This window comes from Knufia obscura (assembly GCF_036327395.1).
Source record: "Knufia obscura strain CCFEE 5817 isolate CBS 148926 chromosome Unknown scaffold_5, whole genome shotgun sequence".
Classification (NCBI taxonomy): domain Eukaryota; kingdom Fungi; phylum Ascomycota; class Eurotiomycetes; order Chaetothyriales; family Trichomeriaceae; genus Knufia; species Knufia obscura.
In genome coordinates, this window is record NW_027042691.1 from 161,293 (window position 1) to 184,751 (window position 23,459).

At 50.1% G+C, this 23,459-nt stretch overlaps 9 protein-coding genes across 9 annotated transcripts; 3 read left to right on the forward strand and 6 right to left on the reverse strand.

Moving 5' to 3' along the window:
- Positions 1-1,706: 1,706 nt before the first annotated feature.
- On the reverse strand, positions 1,707-4,214 carry PMZ80_004861 (uncharacterized protein; the record flags this gene model as incomplete). The annotated part of the gene is made up of 1 exon (XM_064873284.1): positions 1,707-4,214. One exon carries the CDS (start codon positions 4,212-4,214, stop codon positions 1,707-1,709), a length of 2,508 nt encoding a protein of 835 aa, XP_064730388.1.
- A 2,118-nt stretch (positions 4,215-6,332) lies between these two features.
- PMZ80_004862 (uncharacterized protein) lies at positions 6,333-7,121 on the reverse strand (the record flags this gene model as incomplete). The annotated part of the gene is made up of 4 exons (XM_064873285.1): positions 6,333-6,679; positions 6,787-6,849; positions 6,922-7,035; positions 7,088-7,121. The coding sequence occupies 4 exons, from the start codon at positions 7,119-7,121 to the stop codon at positions 6,333-6,335; spliced, it is 558 nt and encodes a 185-aa protein (XP_064730389.1).
- A 529-nt stretch (positions 7,122-7,650) lies between these two features.
- Positions 7,651-10,017, reverse strand: PMZ80_004863 (uncharacterized protein; the record flags this gene model as incomplete). The annotated part of the gene is made up of 1 exon (XM_064873286.1): positions 7,651-10,017. The coding sequence occupies one exon, from the start codon at positions 10,015-10,017 to the stop codon at positions 7,651-7,653; it is 2,367 nt and encodes a 788-aa protein (XP_064730390.1).
- A 294-nt stretch (positions 10,018-10,311) lies between these two features.
- PMZ80_004864 (uncharacterized protein) lies at positions 10,312-11,424 on the forward strand (the record flags this gene model as incomplete). Its single annotated transcript, XM_064873287.1, has 1 exon — positions 10,312-11,424. One exon carries the CDS (start codon positions 10,312-10,314, stop codon positions 11,422-11,424), a length of 1,113 nt encoding a protein of 370 aa, XP_064730391.1.
- A 2,720-nt stretch (positions 11,425-14,144) lies between these two features.
- On the reverse strand, positions 14,145-14,649 carry PMZ80_004865 (uncharacterized protein; the record flags this gene model as incomplete). The annotated part of the gene is made up of 2 exons (XM_064873288.1): positions 14,145-14,205; positions 14,279-14,649. 2 exons carry the CDS (start codon positions 14,647-14,649, stop codon positions 14,145-14,147), a joined length of 432 nt encoding a protein of 143 aa, XP_064730392.1.
- Positions 14,650-15,228: 579 nt separating this feature from the next.
- On the reverse strand, positions 15,229-15,512 carry PMZ80_004866 (uncharacterized protein; the record flags this gene model as incomplete). The annotated part of the gene is made up of 2 exons (XM_064873289.1): positions 15,229-15,309; positions 15,372-15,512. The coding sequence occupies 2 exons, from the start codon at positions 15,510-15,512 to the stop codon at positions 15,229-15,231; spliced, it is 222 nt and encodes a 73-aa protein (XP_064730393.1).
- Positions 15,513-16,760: 1,248 nt separating this feature from the next.
- Positions 16,761-17,402, reverse strand: PMZ80_004867 (uncharacterized protein; the record flags this gene model as incomplete). The annotated part of the gene is made up of 1 exon (XM_064873290.1): positions 16,761-17,402. One exon carries the CDS (start codon positions 17,400-17,402, stop codon positions 16,761-16,763), a length of 642 nt encoding a protein of 213 aa, XP_064730394.1.
- Positions 17,403-18,182: 780 nt separating this feature from the next.
- PMZ80_004868 (uncharacterized protein) lies at positions 18,183-22,217 on the forward strand (the record flags this gene model as incomplete). The annotated part of the gene is made up of 1 exon (XM_064873291.1): positions 18,183-22,217. One exon carries the CDS (start codon positions 18,183-18,185, stop codon positions 22,215-22,217), a length of 4,035 nt encoding a protein of 1,344 aa, XP_064730395.1.
- Positions 22,218-22,733: 516 nt separating this feature from the next.
- MBF1 (multiprotein-bridging factor 1) lies at positions 22,734-23,248 on the forward strand (the record flags this gene model as incomplete). Its single annotated transcript, XM_064873292.1, has 2 exons — positions 22,734-22,901; positions 22,949-23,248. The coding sequence occupies 2 exons, from the start codon at positions 22,734-22,736 to the stop codon at positions 23,246-23,248; spliced, it is 468 nt and encodes a 155-aa protein (XP_064730396.1).
- Between the last annotated feature and the right edge of the window lie 211 nt (positions 23,249-23,459).

Sequence of the window (23,459 nt, forward strand, 5' to 3'; positions counted from 1 at the left end):
TAGTATATATTAACGTCTTAAAAGAAGAGTATAAGTTAGTACTACTTACTTAACTATTAGCCTTTAAACTAAACTAATTATTTATAAGTATTTAATCTCTATCGCTAGTTAATTTCTTATTCTTCTTACCCTTCTTAGTATTAATACTATGCGTTTTTAAGTATTAAAGTACCTTTAATACTTATTCTTTTATTATAATAAAACGATTATAACCTCTCTTACTATATAACTATCCGGCGATTATCTTTAGCCTATTTAGTATAGTATATACCTAGCTATACCTTTACTACTATAACTACTTAAGTCTTTTAGGTATATAGAGTACGAATACCTTACTATTACGGTAACGGTATTACGATAGTAGTAATTTACAGCTAAGATAAGAGTATAAAGTAAGGGTTTCTATACTAGCTACCGTTATATTGCTTAAAAGTTATAACTAAAACTATAATAACGACGTAGTCTAATAAGGGGTATATTTAAGCCTATTAAGACGAGGAAATATACGCTATACCTAAAAGAATGCCTTAAGGCATGCCTCGAGGTTATATAATTTAACGCCTCGGCCTCGAGGCGTACGCCTCGAGGTTTGCTGCGCTGGCACCAGAAATCACGCCGTGCTGCGAGATAAGAGGGTCGCCAGACTCTGGCGAGCTTCTAAAGCTGAATGTCCATACTCCCGATTGAACTGTACAACATGACTGATCCAGACTTTCTGAGTCCTGCCAAAGGTAATGTTAGCTTCATCTTGTGGTCTAGCCTCCTACTGACCAGGACTAGAAGGTATTGCTCTCCTGTTCCTATTCAAAATCAGTACACACCAAATCTTGCATGAAGACCTTGACAAGCACTCGATCGAAGATCTGAACAGATGTCAAAGCGACATCCGCGCTGCATTAATGCAACGTAAGTAATTCGGAAGGGCCTTGTGTACCCGCTCGTCCATAGACGACTGACCAAAACGTAGCCACAGGTAGCGACAAACATAGGCGCATATGGCACCTTATCGACGAAATCACCACTAGATCTCCGAGATCAAGCAGGAAGCTGATGCAACAGCTGACTACCACAGCGGAGAGATCGATGACGACTTTTCAGACTGCATACAACTTGCAGAGTGTCAAAATTTGTCCAACAAGTTATCGAGAATGCGACTTCTGAGGTGGACGACTGGGTAGCGGCATGTAGCGAACATACCAGGACGCTGAGGCAGGCAGAGCAGGTTTCGGTTCAAAGTGCTGCCATGCACAAGTTGTTGGAGAACATGTTGCTTGCTCTGGAAGACAAGAACGAGGACTTGCTGCAGGAAATAGAGGCTTTGTAGGTGAATAGGCGTGGAGAACCAGGGTGTGTACATGATACACCATCTGTACCAATCCATTGTGGCTGCATGCTCGAGTGACCGCCATCTAGGAGATGCCAGTCGCCTTTGAAGGTAGGCAAGACATGGTGCTGACTTAAGATGTGCCCTGACTTCTCAAGTCAGGCAGTGTGGGCCCCTTGGTTTATTGCCCTATGTTGCAAATTACCACTAGCCTATACGTGCTTCGACTGCTTCAATACATGTGTTGATGCGCTCAGCGGAGCATTGTTCTTGGATATGCACGGTTCAATTGGTGGCAGACCATGTCTGTCTTGTTGTATCACTGGTTGGCCGACTGTTGCGATGTTTTTTTGTCATGATACGGTTCCATTGACGGCGGAGGTTAGGCAGAATCTTGGCTTTTCTTCTCTGCGAGCACGAACATCTTGCCATCCCATCCGTACGCTCTCGAAAGCCTTCTGCCCAGTCTTCTGGCCACTCTGTATGCCAACTTTCCAGATGGATGCGGTTCATGAAACTGGATGCTCCTCTCTACGTCGAGGCTTTGTGGACTGAACTGCCAGACTGAGCCATAGAGCTTTTCGGCCGCAAATCCAGTAGACGTCAGAGCGTGCAAGAAATCAGTCCAACTGACTTCACCGGGTGTTGCTGTTAGTGAAGGAGTGTAGAACAATGTACGAAAGACCTTGAGAGCACGGTTGTCAACAGCGAATGTAGGTTGTGCATCCGTTGTGTCTTGTGCAGTGCCATCAGGTCCAGACGCTGTTGCCGCCGAAGATGTACCTTTCGTTTTCTCTTTCTTCTTCTGCTTCGGCACCTCGAAGCGCTCTGTCTTGTGTCCAGTACGTCGCTCCAGCTCGAAGTACAGTTCAGACAAAGGCTTGTACAGCTCTTCAACCTGAACTTCGGCGGTACTCCCGTCTTTCTTCCCAGGCTGGGTCCATTCGGGGGTTCTTCGCAAAACCCGCTCTTGCGCTAGCAACGTACCGGTCGCTAAGTCCTGGAAACCACGAGCTCGAGATGTGATACGGTCGACGTTCTCCCAGAACCTATCCAGCGATTGTTCGGCAGAACGCAATTGCTCAACATTCTCCTTGGTTTTGCGCTTCTCAATTGGATACCGGAACTTGCCATCTTCTGGATTCCCGTGGTGAGAGATGCCCTCTACTGATTTGAGTGCCGCCATCATCGCTCCCCATGGCGCTGTGACTTCAGCGAACTGCCTTTTGATTCCATCCTCGCGATTCACAAGGGCATTTTCGAATGTCGCAGCCCAAGGTTGATATGTTTCTAGTTGTCGCAAACATTCACAAGAAATGCTAAGGTCACCAATGACCTCGGCCAAGAAAGACGATATCATTTCATTTGCCTTTGGTTCGCTTTGTAAAAGCCGCTGCAGCTCGTCGACAACGTTTGTCATACCCATCAGAAAGAGTCCTTCATCATCTTCCCAAAGAGTCCGGAGCAGCAACATGAGATGAGTAACTTCTTTGTCCAGTCGAAGTCCGCTTTTCTGCTTGACTTGGATGTTGGGTGTAGTTATGTTCTCAGGCGGTATTCGCACGAACATAGAGCGAAAAGCTGGAGAGCCCACAACGGAATGTTTGAGTAGACCGAGAGGCCCCTTGGCAGCCTGTTTGAGATAGTGTTGGAACTTGAGAATGGCTTCAAGGTATTGCTCTGGCAGTGCTTCGCCTTGCTTGATGTCATTTCTGTGATCCAGCTCTAGATCTTGCAGTTTTGTCGCCTGGCTGTGCAGCTCGCTCCAAACTTCCAAGGACAGGTAAGCATTTGTGACCACGTTGCCCACAACACGACCCCAGAATACATCGTCCTGGCGGTACTTGAAGACGGGATGTGCTTGACCATGGGTGTCTTTGACCAATTCTTGTCGGTGTTCTTTGTATTCGAGTACACAGTCAGCGAAATAGCTAGGATCTTCTCGCAGATACCAAACGTGATCCTCTGCTGCCGCTTTTTTAGCTGCTAGCAAAGACCCGACACGCGGCCAGTCTAAAGCTGCAGGAGCGCGATAAGGCGCTTCCATTGCCATGACCGTCAGCGAAGAGAAACCTGCGGAGTCATTCTCGGATGGTGGTTGGAAATCCGGCTGTATGGGGTACTCCTCGCTTGCCAGCTGCTGGGGCCCGAGGTCATGCAATATCTCCTGACAACACTTGATTAAGAACTGCAAGATGCGATCCTGAATCTCCAGAACCAACAGACCTTCGCCTGGAAGCGTACCAATCCGCTGATGCATCCAGTCGAAGGCATCTGGGTGGTCGTCCCAGCTCAGAAGCTCTCCATACTTATCTGTGGTATCCCTTCCAGTAAACATCATCACATACTCGTTGAGGAACACAGGTACAATTGCCTTGCTCGTGATTCCTAGGTGGATTGCCTCAAAATCTGACATGGAAAATTCGCAGGGTTGATGACGGCCTCGCGCGTGTAGAAACAATGGTAATGTCTTCGTCTTGCTGAGGTCTTCTTGATTGATATAGGGAAAGAGAAACGCGTCACGATGTTGACTCCCTAGCCGTTGTGCGTTGTGCTCACGTTGCATTGCGGCAAAACCTGGCCGGTGTGAGATTGACATGTCAGGCCAGGCAGAGAGGAGGATTTTGAGACGTTGACCTTTTGTCTTTTTAGTCCATCGCTTTTGTATAGTAGCCTCGTGCCTGTCTAGAATGGCACCAAGGAGTTCGTGGTTGGCAATGACCTTGGCGGAACGTGGCCTGGCAATCTGCCGCACCTCCTTCGCTGTTGTAAACTCAGGCATTGGCAGGCCACCGGGTACACCCGCACCAAGTGCTCTAAGCATGGCTTCGGGGTTGCTGTAGAAGTCATCGCGTTCGGCATCAGTCCAGTCGCGGCCCGGGAAGTCCATGTTGCCCTAGGAATCTGCTAGCGTATTGTGAACGAGACAGAAAGCAATTAAGATGCAACACAGAATCGCTCGGAAATTACTAGAACTCATTACAAGGTGATAGTCTGAGAGAAAAAGTCTTGTAAGTCTGCGGCCCCGCGTCCAGGTCATCAGCTAGATGTATTGCCAACACATCCCTGTCAGGTTTCGGATAGCGAACAATATTGCGGTCTGGCCCAGAAGGGGGAAGATTGTACAAGTGCAACATCTTGGAAAGGGTATTCAGGAAGACAAACAAGTAATGATGAAGGCGCTATCATGTAGCAGCGCTGTGAAAGAAGCTCGGTCACTCACGAAGCAGCCACGACCTCGATCCGAGCAAAATTACGTAGAAGAGGGTTCCACCGACCGTAGAGAGTGGGATCTTGGCCGAGACTACCTCGACTAGTAATGTAAGGGAAGGCCTGAAGACCAGATGTGCCTTTGACCTGGAAGTACCTACCATGACTGCCTGACCGGGCAGGTTTGGCGTCATCGATCGGAAACGTCCTCTAGCTCGTGAGAGTGAGCTTGTCCTTCAAGTTTACAGTGTATTGGAAGCAATCCAATGCATGTAGGCACAAAGTCTCACCCTTGTGCTTGACAGCGTGGAGAGCCTTTTCGGCGTTGATAATCCTGCATCTGAGGTAACAGCAGCAATAGACAGCGTCCGATTTACTTGTCGGTCGCTACAGCAGATGTGCTAATTGACGTGGTTTTCAAAGACACGAGTTCATACTGTGGGTGCAGCTACCTTAGCAGTCGCAACGGTGTCAAAGTGACTCGACCGGAGTCAGCATTGGAAGCAAAGCTAATACTCCTTATGAGTAGCAGGTATGTCGATGTGTACGTATCGCAGCACAAGCTTTGCTGCTTGGGCATACAACTTGAAGATGCTACCTCTCTAGCAAAACGCAAAGCGGCAGCAAGCGAAGGTCGATAGCAGTATATCTACCCGTATCTCGTCTCTCTGCTCAAAATATGACACCCAGCGAGGATCCGAGTTGCAATGACCGACGACAACTTCTCAGCAGCTAATTGTGCAAAAAGTGGGTCTTATCAAAAGTCCCGAGCATTGTCTTCCTAACATCTCATCGCAGGAAGTGCCATCAACGACATCACACCCACTTGTCTGAACCATTCCATACGGCATCCAGGCAAGACACTGATACTCACCTCCTTCCAGAAGCGTACTACCACATCGTGCAATTCTTCGACCACTGTAAGGCCCTCTCGTCCTGCCCTATTCGCCTGCGCTAATGTCCACAGCGCAAGAGGTTTTAACGAACCGAAAAACACTCCTCCGAGCGCTTGAGCGAGCACTTGCTTTAGGTATGCCGTCACAATTCAGCCTCAAGGGGACACCAACTGACCGCTGGCTGCAGGCTCCCTGTCCACTCAAACGGCATGGCTCAGACTGCTTGAAATAGTCAAACAGTTCCCATACACGCTACATACAGCACTTCGTCCAATTATCATGAGTTCAACAGAAACCCTTAGAAAGTCGATAGATGAGACTCAGGATCCTACATTCGACAGGTACAACCAATCTCTCAAAACCCTCACGCAGAGAACTGCTCCACAATGGTTCTCACAAACAGAACCTCTGTATCAGAGTTTGCGGGATAGCCTTGACATGACATTTTCGCAGGGCTGTTCGTGTGTGCTTCTGATTAGGCTGCGGCGGATGGCGGAGGAGGTAATTGGGATAAGTCCTGCGCAGCGAGATGAGATATTCAGTCCTGGTAGGATTGGGCATGAACTGCAGAATGTGTAGGCCGACAAGGTATGATGGTCTGGTTCGAAAGGCCTCGCATTATTCAACATCATCGTTTGGGCTTAGTCCAGTGTACACGGTTCTCGTTCCTTCAGTCTCGCGTTTGTCGCCGTGACAGTGTTATACTTGCTTTCTACACGCCCTGAGCATCGAATCTTTGTACCCACAAAGATGGCGCGTGTACCAGTCAGAAGAGACGTACTTGCCTTATGCGGTAGCGGGAACAGATCATGCCGCAATGACTCTGAATTCATTTGACGTATCATCCTACCATATCCCAGCATCACCCACATCACAGAATCTCACCACCACAAGCCTGAACCTCAAATCATCCTCAACTCATGCCCAACCATTCCAGGCACATACACCTGACCCCGCTGATCCCTCTCCGTAACAATCATAAACATCGCCATCGTCTGCACCTTCCGCAACAGATACAACACCGCACCACTCACATACAAGCGCTCTTCACGTACTCGCAAGTCGTTCCACGCTGTCTGAACATCCTGCACCCACTGCTGCGGCAGTTGAGCAACGTTAGCGAGAGCGTTCCGCCAAAGACCGAGCAGCGCATTGTGTTGGTTTGACAGTGAGGATTGAATGGGCTGTTGAGATGCGAGGAGTGCGCTTGTTGTCCTGTGCATGGTGTTTGGGCAGTATTCGGTTAGGTCTAGGAGGGTACGCCAGGTTTGGGGCGGAAAGGGAGTTCGTGTGAGCTGTCAGAGTGGTTTGTGGATGATGCGGCTTGTGCCGTTGGTCAATGACCAGTCCACATACCTGAGTTGAAGGTTGCCTGCACATCTACCCAAATATGCTGCGGTACGTGCGGCAGTGTAGGCGCTGTGGACGTTAGCGGTCGTAAGACGGATGGATCGTTTCGGTGGAGATGGATTGCTATGTGCTTTGACCTACGTTGACTGAAAAGCTCGCCTACATCGCACCATTCGTCCATGACCCAAGTACGGCCTTCATCGGTGTCTTTCTCGTTTTCATAGATCTGCTTGAGGACTTTGAAGATGACTTGCCCTGGGGTGCTGGTAGTTAGCAATGTCGGCTGTGATCGTTAGCCCAGACTTACTCTTTGCTTCACGCAACAGATCGGGCGGGTTCATTGTTTGAGCTTCGATCAAGCTATTGGGTGGAATTTAGGCATGATGGGATGCCATCCTTTTGAGCTAGGGCGTCTTCGCTTGCCATGCCGGAAGCAAGCTGTCTGGTTGCTTGTGTGTTTGATGGAGGCCGCGGCGTTGCTTTGCAAGCGCCTGCCTGACCTGCTGCCTTTTTGATTGAGACGAACCCAGATGGATCGGGGTTGTTCGGAAAGTGATCATTCATCAGAATTCAGGGTAAGCAATGGGGCTGCGCTATGGCCTTTGTGCTGTAGGTGTCAAGAGGTGGTTGTTGAGGGAATATGGTGTAGTGTAGAATGTGTATCGAAGGCCAAGATCTGAAATTGTATGACAACACACTCCTACACCATGGATACAAGACCAATATTTCCCTAATATTACATGGTCTTCATATCGCCTGAACACCTCGCTAAATTTCAGATGTACCTTCCTTCTTGCTGTCAACGGCATCTATTTCTGGCTCTTGATCGCATGTCCTCATCACACATCTCCAAGCATATCCATACTATCGTCAATCAATACTTGCAAGCGAAGCTGCGTCGTCATTACGGCCATTCACGTATTCAGGCTGGTCAGAATCCCTGTTAGAGCTCATCCTCCGGACGAAACCATAATCGTCCTCATCATCACTATCTCTTGTTACTGGTCGACCTCTAATATTCTGCTCAAAAGTGCCTGAGGCCGTCCTACGAGCGCCAGGTCTTCGGAACAAGTCTCCACTCATCAAGTCACTCATGGTTGCGCCTTGCGCAACTCGTGACAGAATGTGCACCACGAACATTACAACTTCGATGGGCTTCACCACAGCTAATGTGGCCGCCTTCTGCAATAACTCCTTCGGTATGGGTGATGTCTGATCTACTCGGTTCGGTGCTGTGAGAATCGAAGCGGGCGGTAAAGGTGATAAGGAGCGACGGTGGCTCAGACGCCGACGGAGCTCAGTACTGTCTGTGAATGCACCGGGAGGTAATTTCTCTGGCCACATTCCAGACTCAGTGGAGGTGAACTCGTGTGGTGATGCTTGCTCATTCTCGATCGTGGTGTTGTCGTACTTCATCGAAGCTGCCGTTACTGTCATTTCGGACAACTCACGTCTATGCTGAAACGGCCTAGTGTTAAGAAGACCTTCCGACATTGTATGGCTGTCGTCGGAGAACAGTGTGTGGAAAGAATCTGTAGAGACGATACTTTCAGTATCATCATCGGTCCGTGTTCGGGCTGAATCTTCTGTCGCAGTGTCCGAGGAGATTTCAGGCTGGGGAATCGCGGAAGCTGAAAGAGATGAGATACCGTCGCGGGCGTCACTCCGGCGTCTCATGTCAAGCTGAAGGCTCTCTTGGCTCCCTGATGAAGGCGCACGAGGTATTGCGTCCTCTGGCTGTGACGGGGGACTTGATATTTGTGCTGCCGGGATCAAGTGCTTTTCATAATCTTTGTCGCCGAACTGCTCGTCGGCAAGCAGACGGTCTTCGCGGCCTTCACTTTTGGTGTCGTGGCCTCTGTTCTCGGTCGAGGCCGAAACCAAAGCGTCGTCCGCGATTTCCTGAGTATCAGCCATGACATTGACTTTTAGCGTTTCGTCAGCCGAAATCTGTATCCCAACGACTAGTGTATCATTCGTAGCCTCATGACCATCCACGACCGCCGGACTTGATACGTCGGGTCGTTCCTGCTTTTCAACACTTTCTGTAGCAGTCAGGGGTAGTGGCTCTACCAGATTCGCCTCTGCATCTCCTGTACCGTGCCGTCGTGGAGGCAAATTCGTGTGTAAGATGTTATCTGTCAACGGTTCGACTTGAAGGTCTGTGGTCTCCTCTTGTGGCTGAGGTATCATATCCTGCTGAAGTTTGTCTGTTCCTTGCTTTGAGCCATGATCTTCAGAGGGCGGAAGCGTCTCGACGTTCTTCAGTGGAGATCTGATGATGGGAACCTTAACAGCTTCTCGATCGCTTTCATCGACTTCCGAATGATGGCCGCTCTCTGGCTTCTCCGGTTCGCTGTCCTGGCGATCAGAGTCCGTGTTCTCTTCACCAGATGTGTAGTTTGTAGGTGATTCTGCCCGCACATCCGGAACGCTAAAACGAGCTGAAGAAGTAGGCGTGCTAGCTGTGCGAGGCCTATCCAATTGCGACATGGACCTGGAAGGAAAAGAGTTGGGAGGCATGCCCCGCATACTCATAGTCCTTGAGGCTTTGGCCTTGCGCACAACCGGGGACTCTTGGTCAGGCGTGACTGGAGTCAAGCTTTCTCTCCGCTTCCAGGTCCCTCTCCGCCTCGGAGTGATTGCATCTTGCGGAAGATCGACATGGAATGATCTTGTGAAAGGACAAGGAGTCTTCTCGAACTTCAATATCTGGCTGATGACCTGTTTGAACTCTTCCACCTTCTGCTTCTCATCTTCCTCGGCAGTTGGGAACTCAATTCGTTGATATTTGAGCTTGCCGACTCTCATCACGAAGCGGGACTCTCCGTCTACGCACCAGCACTGCGAGTTCTTCATGATTGTGTGTATAAGGTCGCCAGCTTTCAGAAAATGGACGGAGCCTTGAACTTTTTCTATGATCAACCTGCCCTTAGCGGACAACATTTCCGTACGCGCGCGCCATGGCAGAACCTCAATGGCATCAATGGGATAATCGGCGTCTGGCAGGGTTTTCTGCGTCCTGTCCAGGTTCCTCAGAGCATCTGTGGGAGGTTGGAACTTGTATATTCGCACATTTGGATGCGTGTATAGGACATTGGCGGCGGCATCATCTTTCGCAAGCCCCGCTCGTTCATGGAAGGAGAGGCTCCGCTGGGGTATCGAGGCGAAATTAGATGAGGATCTTCGAAAGCCGCCTACTGAGGGTCGCTCGCCATTGATAGGGGACGATGCCATGCTGCATTCTGGGTGGCGAAGACCACTTATCTGGGCGGAGACAGCATGCACATGATCGTCGAGGAGGGAGGCACACGTCGAGAACAACCTGTGATTTCCACATGCGCATGCGCTGCAATAGTCATGTCGAAGAGAGCCCGGCCTCCCCCTGTTCACTGCCTGTTATCGATAGTAGGCCACGTGATCGACCGTTGTTTCAGATGACGTATCGCACGCGTAATTCGTGTCTACTTCTTCACACATGGCTAGACTCTCTTCACTCGAGAGCACACGACTGAAAGTTTTCCACCAAGGATGTCGAACTTCGATCCAAATGCCATAATTCGTGGTGCTCAGCTGACTCTCGTCGGTGCCAATCGCGCTTTGCAGAACCCTGACCTCTTCACCACCAGTCACTATCGACAAGCTGCCATAGCTGTCTGTGCCGGCTTGGCTATACGGATTATCCTTAATGTTCCCATCTATGGCGTCAAAGGTCTGCTATGGCTGATATCAGTCTTTGTCGACCTTGATCATGAAACATGGGACGACACAATTGTGAATGGGCTTGGGTTCATATCGAAGCAAGTACTGCAGGTCCCTTTCTTCCTCATGATGGTCATGAGTTCGATCACCCCAACACTGGACAATGTATTCATGGACAGCATTCGCTGGGTTGACCAAACATATGTACAGAAGCACAAGTCTGACGACCCTACACATCTGCGAGCAATGTATTATCCAACCTTGAAAATGTACTCAACCCACGGAACAATCGAGAAGAAAGAACAACGAAGCTTTCTTGATGGCGTTCTCCTCTTCGCAGCAAAATATGGCAGGAAGGCTGCCATATCACTTGGCATCTACTTGTTGACTTTTGTGCCCAAGATTGGTCCATTCGTTCTACCAGCAGCCAGCTTCTACACCTTCAACAAAGCAGTCGGACCAGTCCCTGCGGGAGTCATATTTGCAGGCGGATTATTGTTGCCGAAGCATTACATGGTGTCTTTCCTTCAAACATATTTCTCGTCACGGAGTCTTATGTCGCAACTCCTCCAACCATACTTCGACCGCATCCGGTTCACGAAGCAGCAGAAGAAGGTATGGTTCGTCGACAGAAGTGGTGTACTGTTTGGGTTCAGTGTTGCATTCGCGGTCATGGTCAAAATACCACTGCTAGGGGTGCTCATCTATGGTATTGCTGAAGCTTCAACGGCATATCTGATCACCAAGATCACGGAGCCTCCACCACCACCCGGTGAGGACAACGGATTCATCGAAAGTGAGGTTAGATGGAAGAACAAACATTTGTTACTCAATCTGCCTCTGGAAAGACTGGACGAATTCAATGCTAAGATGACAGGTGCCAACGAGACTGCCAAGCAAGCTGATCGAGTCTCTGATATGCCAGGCAGGAAGTTTGCATAAGTCTTTGTGCATAGTAGCGTCGATTCGAAGGAGAGCTGCAACGAGGTATGAGTGGATAGCGATGCTCGCTGTTCGCTAAAAACTCAGTGTTCTACAGCATGCACATGCGTTAAGCTGAATACCTTAGACAGCAACCAAGAGGATTGTGGACCTATGAGCTATCAATAACAAGTACTACGCTTGCGGCTGTATCGTGCCAGAGGTCAGTTAATACCAGGGATGCTCTTTCATGGCAAGCAACGGAACTATGAGTGCAGCATACCACCTTCGCAGCACTGTTTCACTGATCGATCTGATGTCGTCTTGCTGTGGCCGCCACTATCAATTTCGACATGGTCATATCCTATGTCTGATCTTGAATGGGCATTTACTTCCTACTGCGTGCTCACTCATCTGGAGGTGGGTTCTCGAGCCAGTCTACACCGAGTTTTTCTGAGCTTCGTGGGTCATGAAACATATCTTCAACATTACCACATCATGACAGCGCAAGAACAATCCACCAGGAGGTAAATCATAGCATTATCTTCATAGTCAACCGCCAAGCTCAAGAGCCTTCGTGCTGGTCTTCGCAATGGCAATCTCTAGCAGTTGTGACCAGAGCATTGTCCATATTCAATACCCCTCAGACACATCGCGCATATCGTCAGAGCGAGCCCCACTATCCAAAAAATACAGCATCAGCCCTCTTCCAAGTCTCCTGAGTGTTGTCCATTGAGCAGCGAACAATCTCAACCCTTCCTCCTTGATATCCAGACGACCACGTAGAGGATGAATATGGCCACTATGCCTGCCAAAGAGCCCCCCAGGCCCCACAGCCACTTGTCTTTGTCGTGATCGTTCATGATTGAGCGGTTGAAACTGGTTGATCTGGCCCGAGCCAAAAGATTGGAGTCTTCACAATGAAGTGTGTTGCGATTCCGATAATCTCAGACCGCGATCAGCCTGTGCGCCAGCGCCTATTCCAGATATTGTGCTTACCAAATTAGACAGTTCTTTGTCGACGTAAGAGCGGTTTCTGTGCGGATGATCTGCTTGAGTATTGGTTCTGGTCTATCGACGACAGAGTGGTCTTTCTATGGGTTGGTATCTGTGCTTCCTAAGGTCGATAAAGATGGTCAGAAAAGGTTTTATACTGCCCAACAGGTACAGTTTGCCTTTGTGAAAACGCACACGGCAGTACACGGCTCAAACGAATCGACCTGCCATACACGCATTACGACAAGGCACAATAGCCGCAACACATGCATCTGCGGAAACATACGGTGGTGACAAGCTTGGAAATCATGGCTTGAAAGCAAAGCAAGTGCCACTGGCTGTCACAGATACTGGCGAGAAGCGACACGATCCTCAAAGAAGAAACTAGCCACGTTAGTATGGCCGACCGTCTGGCAGTACCAGCGCGTTCGGAACAGCGTCTTGTGATGCAAAGCTCCGATTGATGATGCTACACCCAAATAACAGCTAGCCAGACACAGCCTCCATATCTATACCCTCACTCTGAATCAAGCAATTTTCAAGCACTTCCCAAAACAGCTGTCACCCTGCTGGTCGTTATGACTTCCTTTAACATCAAGCCGGCCCCATGAGAAGATAAATATCGTCGTCGTCCTGCACTTTCACTGAAAACGAGTTAGCGTCTTCCTTCAAATCAACCGACGAAAGCAGAGACCCTTGCGAGGCGGCGGAGGTGGCGGAGGTGGCGGTGGTCTAGCCCCGACTTGATTCGGCAGTGGCTTCCTTGGTATTCTTGGTTCTAACGGCGCTAGAGGCTTTCTTCGTATATTCGTCGCGACCGGCACCGGTCTCTCTGATATATTGTTCGCGACCGCTACAGGTGCCCGCCGCATTGCCGGCACAGCTACACCTGGCCCGGAGAGAGGTGGACTTACGGTATTCAAGCCGCTGTTCTTTTTCATGAACTCCTTCTTGGCCCTATGCTTAGCGATACATTTAGTGACGACCACAATTGTCGCAATAACGTAAAACAACAGTATTCCGCTCAAACTGCCAATTGCGATCCATCGTTTGTCCGTTGTCACGTCGTCGCGCTTCGCGAGATGCATTGTGTGTCTGGGGATGACTGGCATGGTGAGTCGTGAGTCTAAGCTTCGTCAGACCCGAACTTGGTGAAGACTGTTGAGATGACCTAACTCTTGGAGAAGAGATTGTAGATTTCTGGGTATCCGGAAGTCCAAGAATACGGCTGAGTGAATGTCAGTCACACTGGTGCTTCGGAGGGACGTCCTGGTCTCACAAATATATAGATCTTATTTTAGGTGAACTTTTCCTGATCAGAATGTTTTTGGTACGAGAAGAGAAGAAGCAGGGCATCGACAATGATTTTGTATACAGAAGCCGGCACGGAATGAGCATTGATGCCAGTCAAACTGGAGCAACGACGAAACATGACTGGTTCCCCCCCCCCCCCCCCCCCCCCCGGATCATGAAAACAAGGAAAATAAACGCACACCGGACTCAAGCTCGAATTCATCATCGGTTCTATCTTCATGTGTAAACGTACTACCAACGGCGCTCAACATGAACCACAACTCCGAAAAACAGACGCTCCATTCATTATTCGTCTTCGTCACTACCTGCAGGACGCACCGCGTGTCAATCAACAAGACTCATTATGACTATCAAGACCTTGCACGTCAGTCTCCAACCCGAACGGACTCATTGACCCTGCTCCTTCCATACACCAACCAGCCAGGCCAGCTTCATCCTATCAAAAACACTCCAGCAGCCGCAGGTCCCATGTCAGTCTCAGTCTCCGCAGCCCTACATAGTTATTAGCATCATCCACCCAAAGCAAACAACACATAGGAGATAGAATCCAGGCTCACCAACTCACAGTCCGGCTGCTTTGAGCTTCCGTCGCATCCAGAAGAAGACGATAAGGCCGCCGGTGAGAATTCCCATGAGGAGGAGCGAGGCGATACAGAAGGCGCCAATTGTGGTGTCGGAGCATACGGGGCCTGCTGGTGCTCGGAGTTGTAGATGCATCGTGGGTGGAAGTGAGTGTGGAGTATGCGGAAGTAGGTGCGATGGTCGTTGGTTTGCGGTTGGCTCCCGGTCTCTGGAGGATGTCTGGTCAGCATTGCTGTTAGAAAGGGGTATAGCGATCGTACCAGTGGTGACAACGTTCTGCTCTGTGTAGGAACTGTCTATTGCCCGGGTCTCGAATAGTGGCTGAGCTTGTGAGGTGGTCTGTGGGGAGATCATTGTGGAAAGGGAGGGTAGTGATATTATATCTTCTGTCGCCATTGTCACTGTTTGGCAAAGACTCATACTCGTGGCCAGTCAATGGTGAGTAGCTTGTCATCGACTTGGTCACTCATCGTCGGTATGGCTTACTGCGCCTGCATGAAACCACTCCCTTCGTGACCTTCAGATCCTATGCGAAACCGCGACGGGCCGAAGGAACTCGGTGGCCATTGTTTCATCGAGGGACCAAAAACCAAGAGCGTCAGAGGTCGGAGGGTTGATGACAGAGTCTACATGGACTGGTAGAGAGTACACCAATACGGCAGAACATGTGTGGCACTTTACTCAGTGCCACATCGAACTCAAGGTGCAAAGTTGGTCTACTTAATTCTAGCTTCGGACTCTCGGGTCGATCATATCATTCATCGTTTCAACTACTTCCCTTTGATGAAGAGCAGACGGGCCTTGATATCGGCCAACAGCTATCGCATATCTCACTCTATGTTGCTATTCTATCCACCTATCAGCCCTACCATTAGCACCAAGTCCAACGATCCCCATAACTCCAACGCCAAGCACACGACCTTGCCAATTGGATTACTCCTCCCCATAATACGCATCATAAATATCATCCATCTCAGGTTCAGCCTCCGCCCCAGCTTTAGCACGTTGTCGGTCCTACATTCCCTAATCAGTTCAGTCAACATTGTGCAGATTCAAGGGGTTGGAATCGGACTTACATATTGTTTCTTCAGCTTCCTTCTCGTGAAATACCACGTAGCCCCGACGGCGGCGAGCAACACAAGACCACACGAGACCATGGCGGTGGTGAAGACGAAGTAGTTGATTGGAGGTTGGTCGGCTCGTTTGGGGAGGATCATCGTTGGTTGGTAGCTTGAAGAGTTGGATGTGGTGGGATGATCTTGTGGGTTTCTGGACTGGGGCGGTTAGTGATGTGTACATTGGGTTGGTAGGGCACTGCTGGCGAACTTCACTATCTGTGTGGGCGAGCTCGCCGCGGCCGTTCTTGACCTGATTGGAAGAAGACGGTAGTTGGACTGCAGTTTGGAGTTACTGGTTCTCAGCCTTTGGGTTATGGGAAATAGCATAACGGTCGAGGGACAGGTCCTCTTATATGGGTTGCAGAATGCGCCTGTTCGGTGGCCTGTTGGGGTATTTCAAGAGTCGACGGCAGTAGTGAGTCGTCGATACATTTAGTCATTGCTAGGATGGCTCATCTTGCTCGCTTGACGCAGCGCGATCGCCGACGAGGTCAGCAGCATCCCGTGAACGACCGTGGGCATCCTGTATTTGGTGTTCCTTTTGCTCTAACAGTATCCGACAATAGCCTGCGGCCTCTGTACTCATCTTCCAACGAACCCGGACAACTGATCATAGCTCTACCGGTGTAGCCTGTGCGAGCAGACATGAGTCAAAGTCCGAAGACAGATTGGACCTGGCACAAAAATGCATTCTCGGACAGGATAACCAGCGTTCGCCAGCTACGTAGCATAGCAGCTATTGGTAGCAGGTGGCTTTCCGTGCTCTGCTACGAAGTGCTCTGCTACGTAGCTGTCATGAACCTGACCAAGCGCCACCAGATAGGTACTTTCCTTATCAGGCAAAGTTCAGGCATCAATATAAGGGCATCAGATTATGTCTGCCTAAGGCTGCACTTTGGAAGTGAAGGCTGTTCATACCTACCTAGTAGGTAGTAGTCTCTACTGCCACGTAGCAGAGTATCGTAGAAGGTCGACCGGCTGCTCTGCTGCTATATAGCGCTGTGAAGTGGTGCAACGTAGCTGGCAAACGATTTCCAGGAAAACGTTCTTGCGTCATTCGAATTTTGGCAAATTGTGTGTGCATTCATGGGAGTGTCAACCAATAAACCAAGCCCTCGAGCTCATGGGACAACAAACCTGGCAAAGTATTCCTTTTCGCACAATCTAGATGCTAACTTACACATCAAGCTCAGATGACAGTACATAACCAGCACACTTTGATCGAATTACATGCTATCTGTGTTGCATACTTAAGCCATTCACCACATCGATCCTCCAAGTATGGTCTGCGTTCCATGTCACATGTAGTATGGTATAACTGCTTCAGACTTCCTTGACAGTGCGAGACTATTCGCCACTGTCTTCTTTACCTTTGCCACGTGTGCTTGCTCCCAATTTGGTCCTGTCCCTGACCGGAGATTTGTCAATGCGGCTGCGTGAAGCACTGGCTTCAGCTTTTGCAGGTCTTCGTGGCCTACCACTATCTATTTCGTCCTCTGCTTCTTTTCGCGGCTTAGGATTATAGCTGCGGTATACTACAGGCTCTTCTTTGTCCTTTCTTGGTGGAGGAGCTCTTCCACCGTAGCTATCCTCCGTCGAACGCATGCCTTTCCTTGACGCATCGATGAGCCTCGGCCGTAAGGATGGAGATCGCGACACATCAAGGTCCGACATCGACATCCCGTCCAACTCTTTTTCAGGTGGGACTTCCTGTTCGGCCTTGCGTTGTTTTCGTTTATAGCAGTACAACCTCAACCACCAGATCAAGACACCAAAGTTGATGACTAAGGAGGTTGCCATGATGCCATACACAGCTTTCTGGCTGTCGGAAGTATTGACATAGTACACGCATTCGTCAAGTGTGTACATTTTGGAGGCTGAACTTGTCGTGATTGCAGGACTTAGCCCTGTAGACGAGGACGGCTGAGCCGTGTTAAATGGTTGGGAGGCACCAAGTATGCTCGGTGCTATTGTTGTGAAGGTTGTCATGATGATCACGACGTATATCTCGAAATCGCTGTGAGGATTTTAATTCGAAGATCGCTATCTTGGTAAGCAGGCAAAATTGCTAAGAACTCTAGAATTGGTAAGCTGAAAGACAGACGGCTGGTCCTAGGCATGTCAATAGCTCTCATCGGGAGTGGGAACAGTGTTGCGTCGACCTACGATCGTGCTTGCTTGTCATTGCACCTGTTCGTGATGAGCAAGTACATGGAGTCCTCCTCTGATGGAGATTCCTTCTCTGTTTGAACAAGGATTCATGGTATTGCATCTCGTTGCTTGAAACAGCGATATATTCATCGTTTGCGGGCTCACAGAGGCGGTCAGTGCATTCCATGACAAAACCATACCCTGACTCATTCAGTATCTGCCGCAGCACATGGTTCACGTCTGCCATGTCTTCGCAGAGAACTGCTCCAGAAGGACCGGTGTCCGAATCAACCAAGTCATTGTGGAAATTGGAGACGTAGCAGTCACTACTGCCAATGAAGGTGCTATAAGATCACAATCCTGCCGCTTGCCCATCGATATCGAGGGCTCGATGCAGTTGAGGTAGTCAAAAATGAGAAGGCTTCGGCGTGGTAGTATCTCAGGTGGAGACTCGGCCTTGGCGTTCGGTATAACGCGACGCGACAGAAGTGCGACGCGCGACGCGGTTCTCGCAAGCCCACTCATTTCTTGATGTACTCGATAGCAGCACGTTGCTTGCTCAACTACGACATGTCTTCATGATTGATTGTATACATTAGCCATCTGACTACCATGACCATGACGAGCTCACCAAAGTCAAATAGCTCACGAGCATCGACTCCATCCTCCTCTCCGATCGCCCTTCCTGCAAAGCGAAGCGTGCAAGCACTCCTAGCCGAGCTCAGCGACTCGGACTCTGATGCAGTTACTCAGCCTACGAAGGAAGCATTGAAGCCCTCCCGAGTTGAGAACGATGCCAATGAGTCTGCTGAGAGTTCAGACAATGACGTCCTAGTCGGAGGTGGCAGATTAGCAGCACGCTTAGCTGCTGAAGTACCACGCCATAGCGCCTTAGAAGGCGCCGAGGGGCTTTCGACGAGTACATCAGGTCTTACTGAAGCGGATGACCCAACCCAGTCTTATACATCGCCTATCAGCGAGCAGGATGAGGAGGGAGATGAAGCGTTCAAGCCTAAGCGAAGAATGCTACTGAAGAGGAAGCGTACTTCTAACGATGACGGAAACGTTGGGTCCTCACCACGACAAGACCGGCCCGCGGCAGTAAGGAACTCGCCAGCTTCAACACGAGCCATCAGCCCAACAATCGCCGTTCAACCAGAATCCCCGAAAGAGAAGGAAGATCAAGCATCAACAGGAAAGTCGAAATTCACACTCCTGGTAGAAAAAGCTCGAAAAGATAGATTGGCCCGCGAGGAAGCTGAGAAAGCTAAGAAGGCAGCACGACAAGCTCAGGAGTCTGTAGGACCAAGCCCAAAGAGACGTGGTCAACGCGGCTCCAGCCCGGCTGACGACTCTGAAGAGGATAGTGATCAATCCGAAGCTGCACCAGCCAAGCGTTTCACCAAGGACGCGCGTCCGACTCGAAAAGCAAGCAAGAAAGCGCTGGAAGAAATGAATCGAGAAACTCAGAGAATGAACCGGAATATGCAGCTTGCTCATCAAGCCAGAACCAAGAAGAAGTTCACCAAGGAGAGCTTCTTGGCAAGTTTTGGCAGAGGTCCACCGACTGTATCAGAGACAAACGAAGTGGCCACCGAGATAAGGCCCGCCTCGTCGAGCTCTCTACCATCTTCTGATGCAGAGAACCCACAGTTGAACAGCACTCCACCAACAAGTCCTTTGCTTGAGCCTGATCATAGCAAGACAGCCATCCCCACCGCCGTCGCTCCCATTGGCACGCCAAACGTTGTGGAGGACGACTCGGACTTCTTGCAGATCATTGCAGATCGAAGAGCGGGAGAGCGCAAATCAACGTCAGATGCGAAGCAGCAGCTCATGGATGTCGACACTACTGCTTTGCAGCCAACGAGGGTGGCATCAATGCTGACTGCACAGCAACGGGATGACTCAGACTCAGACTCGGACATCGAAGTGGTCTTCGCAAAAGGCTCAAAGCGCAAATATGCCGCATTTGAGAATCTGCCAAAGAAGAAAGCCAAGGAAACATCCTCCCACCTAGCATTGCGCTCTCTGGCTCACATCAAGTCCATGAAAGACAAGAAGTCATCCATGTCAACAGCAGGCATGGGTCCATCGTTGTTGAAAGCAGCGCGAAGACAAGCCCTGGAGGAAAGGCAAGCCAAGATCGAGAAGCTCAAAGCAGCTGGTGTCACCATTCAGACTGCAGAGGAGCGAGAGCAAGATGAGGAAGAACTCGAAGACTTGGTCGAGCGTGCCCGGCTGGAGGATGAGGTGATTCGCAAGCGTGAGAAAGAGCTTGCTAAGAAGGATGGTACATATACGAAAGATGCTCTCGATGAGGACGATAGCGATGAAGAAGATGGCGATTACGAGGACGAAAAGCAAGAGGAAGAAAATCCTGGTTCGGAGGACGAGAACGACGAATCTGAAGGCGACGATGACGGCGAGACTGCCGACGATGAAGAGGAGCCTGAAAACGAGCTCATCGACGCCGCAGCGGAAGAGTCTGGGGAAGAGGCAGAATCTGAAGGTGAAGCCATCGCAGGGGCTGCCACTCAAGGAAAACCTGAGTTGTCTATGGCTAGAACACCAATCCCCAGTCGAACAACACGCCATGCTCGCGTCATCCACGACGACGAAGATGACGAAGACAGCTTGGAGCCGGCTGTTGAGTCTCCAGCATTGCCTTCAGCCAGGCAGACACCCCACTCCGTGGTCAGGTCGACGCGCAAAGTGATACCTGGACTACAGCACTCGGACGATCTCCCGCTTGGTTTGACACAAGCTTTCGCAGCTACCATGGCAGACTCACAAACGCAGCAAGAAAGTGCCACCCAAGAGCAAGACAGCATGGACATCCTGCGTGACCTACCCTCACCACAGATTGGCATCATGCCCCGTATGAACCGCCTTGAATCGCTCGACATGATCAGTGAAAGCGTGGCAGGCTCACAGACCCAGCCTCTGGACCTCAATCTCGGTATATCACAGAGTCAATGGGTACCCGAATCACCTGCAAGATCAGCTCAACAGGCACCATTCGAGCTAACTCAGGACGCTGGATATAGCTTTAGTCCCTTCACTGGGAATCGCTTCGCTGAGACGCCAAGTAAAGGTCCTCACTCTACTGAGGAGACGATCCTCGTACCCCGAGGCGATGAGAGTCCGGTCATACAAAGACGAAGGCTGCAACGTGGACGACAAGTGAATGAAGATGATGATGTCGATACAACTGCATCAAAGTCTGCCTTCCAGGTCATGAGTAAAGCAGCCAAACAGAAGATCGTTGAGGACTTCAACAAGAAGAAGTCTGAAGCTCGTCAAGCCGTCGATGAGGCGGCCGAAGAATCTGATGACGAATATGCTGGTCTCGGTGGCGCAAGCGACGAGGACAGTGGTGAAGAGAACGAGGATGATCGACGTATGATCGACGAGGATACCCAAGTTGGCAGAGGTGATGAGGCCAAGCTAGCAAAACTGCATGCCGACCGAGAACGTCAGTCGGATGAGCAGGCTGTCTCCAAGCTGCTGAAGGACATTACATCTGGTGGTCTCCGTCGCAAGCGAGGGGCTGGTGACGACCTTGACCTATCCGATGAAGAAGATGCTGCTTCTCGTAGGAGAGAAGCTAAACGACGAGAATTTGCAAAGATGCGCAGAGAACTTCTGAAGGACGAAGCTGTTGGCAAGATTGCAGACGACCAGAAGAAGCAAGCATTCTTGAAGAGCATCGAGGATCACGAGGGTGAAGACGACGACGATAATGATTTTGATCAGCCAGAGACGCCACTAGATGTTGACTCTCAATCACAGTCCCAGCAGCAGCTACCTGCTCAAAAAGTGGACGCTCTAGCATCGCAGCCATCGACCGCTTTGAAACCAGCTCGAGAGTCCCAGCTGAATATCATGCCATACAATGCACGGCGAGCAAAGGCTGCGGCAAGTCGAAGACCAGGCACACTTGCCGAGATCCGAGAATCTGTCTCATTCCTGATTGAGGAGCCAGAGTCACAAGCAGGGATCATCGATCTTGGGTTGTCCGATTCTGAAGAAGAACCAGAAGCCTACATCAACCTCGATCGACATGTTGCACAAGCAGAAGCCGACGAGAAGGCTTTGGAAGATGATAATGATGATCTAGGTGACTTCGTGGTTGATGATGAAAATAAGAGCATGGACACACAGGATACAACATTCAAGAAACCAGAACTGCCCAGCCAGAGAGGCGATAGGGCGCCTTTCGCTGAGCGACGCACAAAGGCCGTGGTGGATCGATTGAGCATGATCCGACAGCAATCATCGTCCTCTGCTGGCTCGAACGCGTCATCGAAGATAGCCTTCTTCACTGGCAAATCTGCTGGTAGCTTCAACAACGTACATAGTCTTCTTCAGCGAGCCACCACAAATTCGAGCTTGGGGTCAATGTCAGGGCGTGAGAATGTGTCAGCTACAGGTGTTGTAACTAACAAGACGGAACAGGGAGGTGTCACCAAGGAGAAGGAGTTTGTGAGAAAGGGAGCGAACACGAGTCGAAATGCTATCAACTATCAGGCTCGACAGAATCTGAGGGAGGAGAAGATGAGTGCTCGTGCCGGAGTTGTGAAGAAGCAGCAGAAGAAGAAGGGTAGCGGCTTTTTGACAGGGTTGTTCAGAGGCGATACATGGGGTTGAGACGCACGAACGTTGTCCAAAGGAAGAGTTATGTGTGACCTCTTGCCCAAAGCATGTCACCAGAATACACTTGGATCGTAGATGCCAACTGACCTATTTCCTGGCCCAACTGTGTCTTCCAAAATATCTGACTTCACGCTCATCGCGTCATCACCTGACCCTAACGTTCTCGATCTGCCTCAGGCGAGCATTAACCCAAGCCAGGCATCAATGAATCAGCTAAGTGGGACTTACCTGCATCGCCACCGCCGTGACTGGCCGATGCGTCAGAGCACCTTCGAGAAATGTCGGGGAACTCGAGTGCAATCAGCCTTCTCACTTGACAAACACAATAATAATTTGCCAACATCACTTACCTCGTTTGCTCATAAACACCACCACAAATCTCGCTTCTACCGTTCTTGCACGACTACATCGGCTTCCAACCAAGCCGCACGATAAGCACAAGTGCACACGATCACAGTACTCTTCTCAACCCACCGCCACTTTCAACCAAACCTACAACCCACCTTCGAGATGTCTGACGACTGGAACAGCGTCACGCGAATTGGCAGCAAGGTACGAAGCGGTGGCGGCACAGTCACCGATAGAGAGAGGGTCGTCAAGGGCAAGTCTGCTCTCAACGCAGCTCAGCGGTCTGGTGCCATCATTGGTACCGAGAAGAAGTTTGGTAGTACCAACTCTGTATGTCAACTCAATATATCAGAACAACACTTACTGACTACCTACAGGGAGGTCAAGGTGAAGGCCAGCGACTCACGAAAGTTGACCGATCAGATGACATTGTCAAGGTGATTACTGTCGGTAGGGAAGTCGGAGAGGCAATCAAAAACCGTCGCCAGGAGCTGAACCCTCCATTGAAACGCGATCAGTTGGCGACGAAAGTCAACCTCAAACCGACTGACCTCGAAACCTACGAGAATGGCACAGCGAAACCTGATCAGAAAGTTTTGGCTGCTCTAGAAAAAGTGCTTGGGGTCAAGTTAAGAGGCAACAACATTGGTGAACCAAGGTTTCCAAAGAAGTCATAGATGTAGTCAATTTCTACCGGGGTGGTCAACGAGTCATCAGCGTCATTGCGGTGAGAAGCAAGTAGACTAGGTATGGGATAGACGGTGGACCAAAGGCCCTGTGTTGTGGCGTCTGCTTAGTATTCGCTTCCTGTTTGTCAAATAATGATTCCGAACCTGACAGAAGCGCACACTCGACTGGCAATCACTCCATAGTGCTTGGTTACGAATA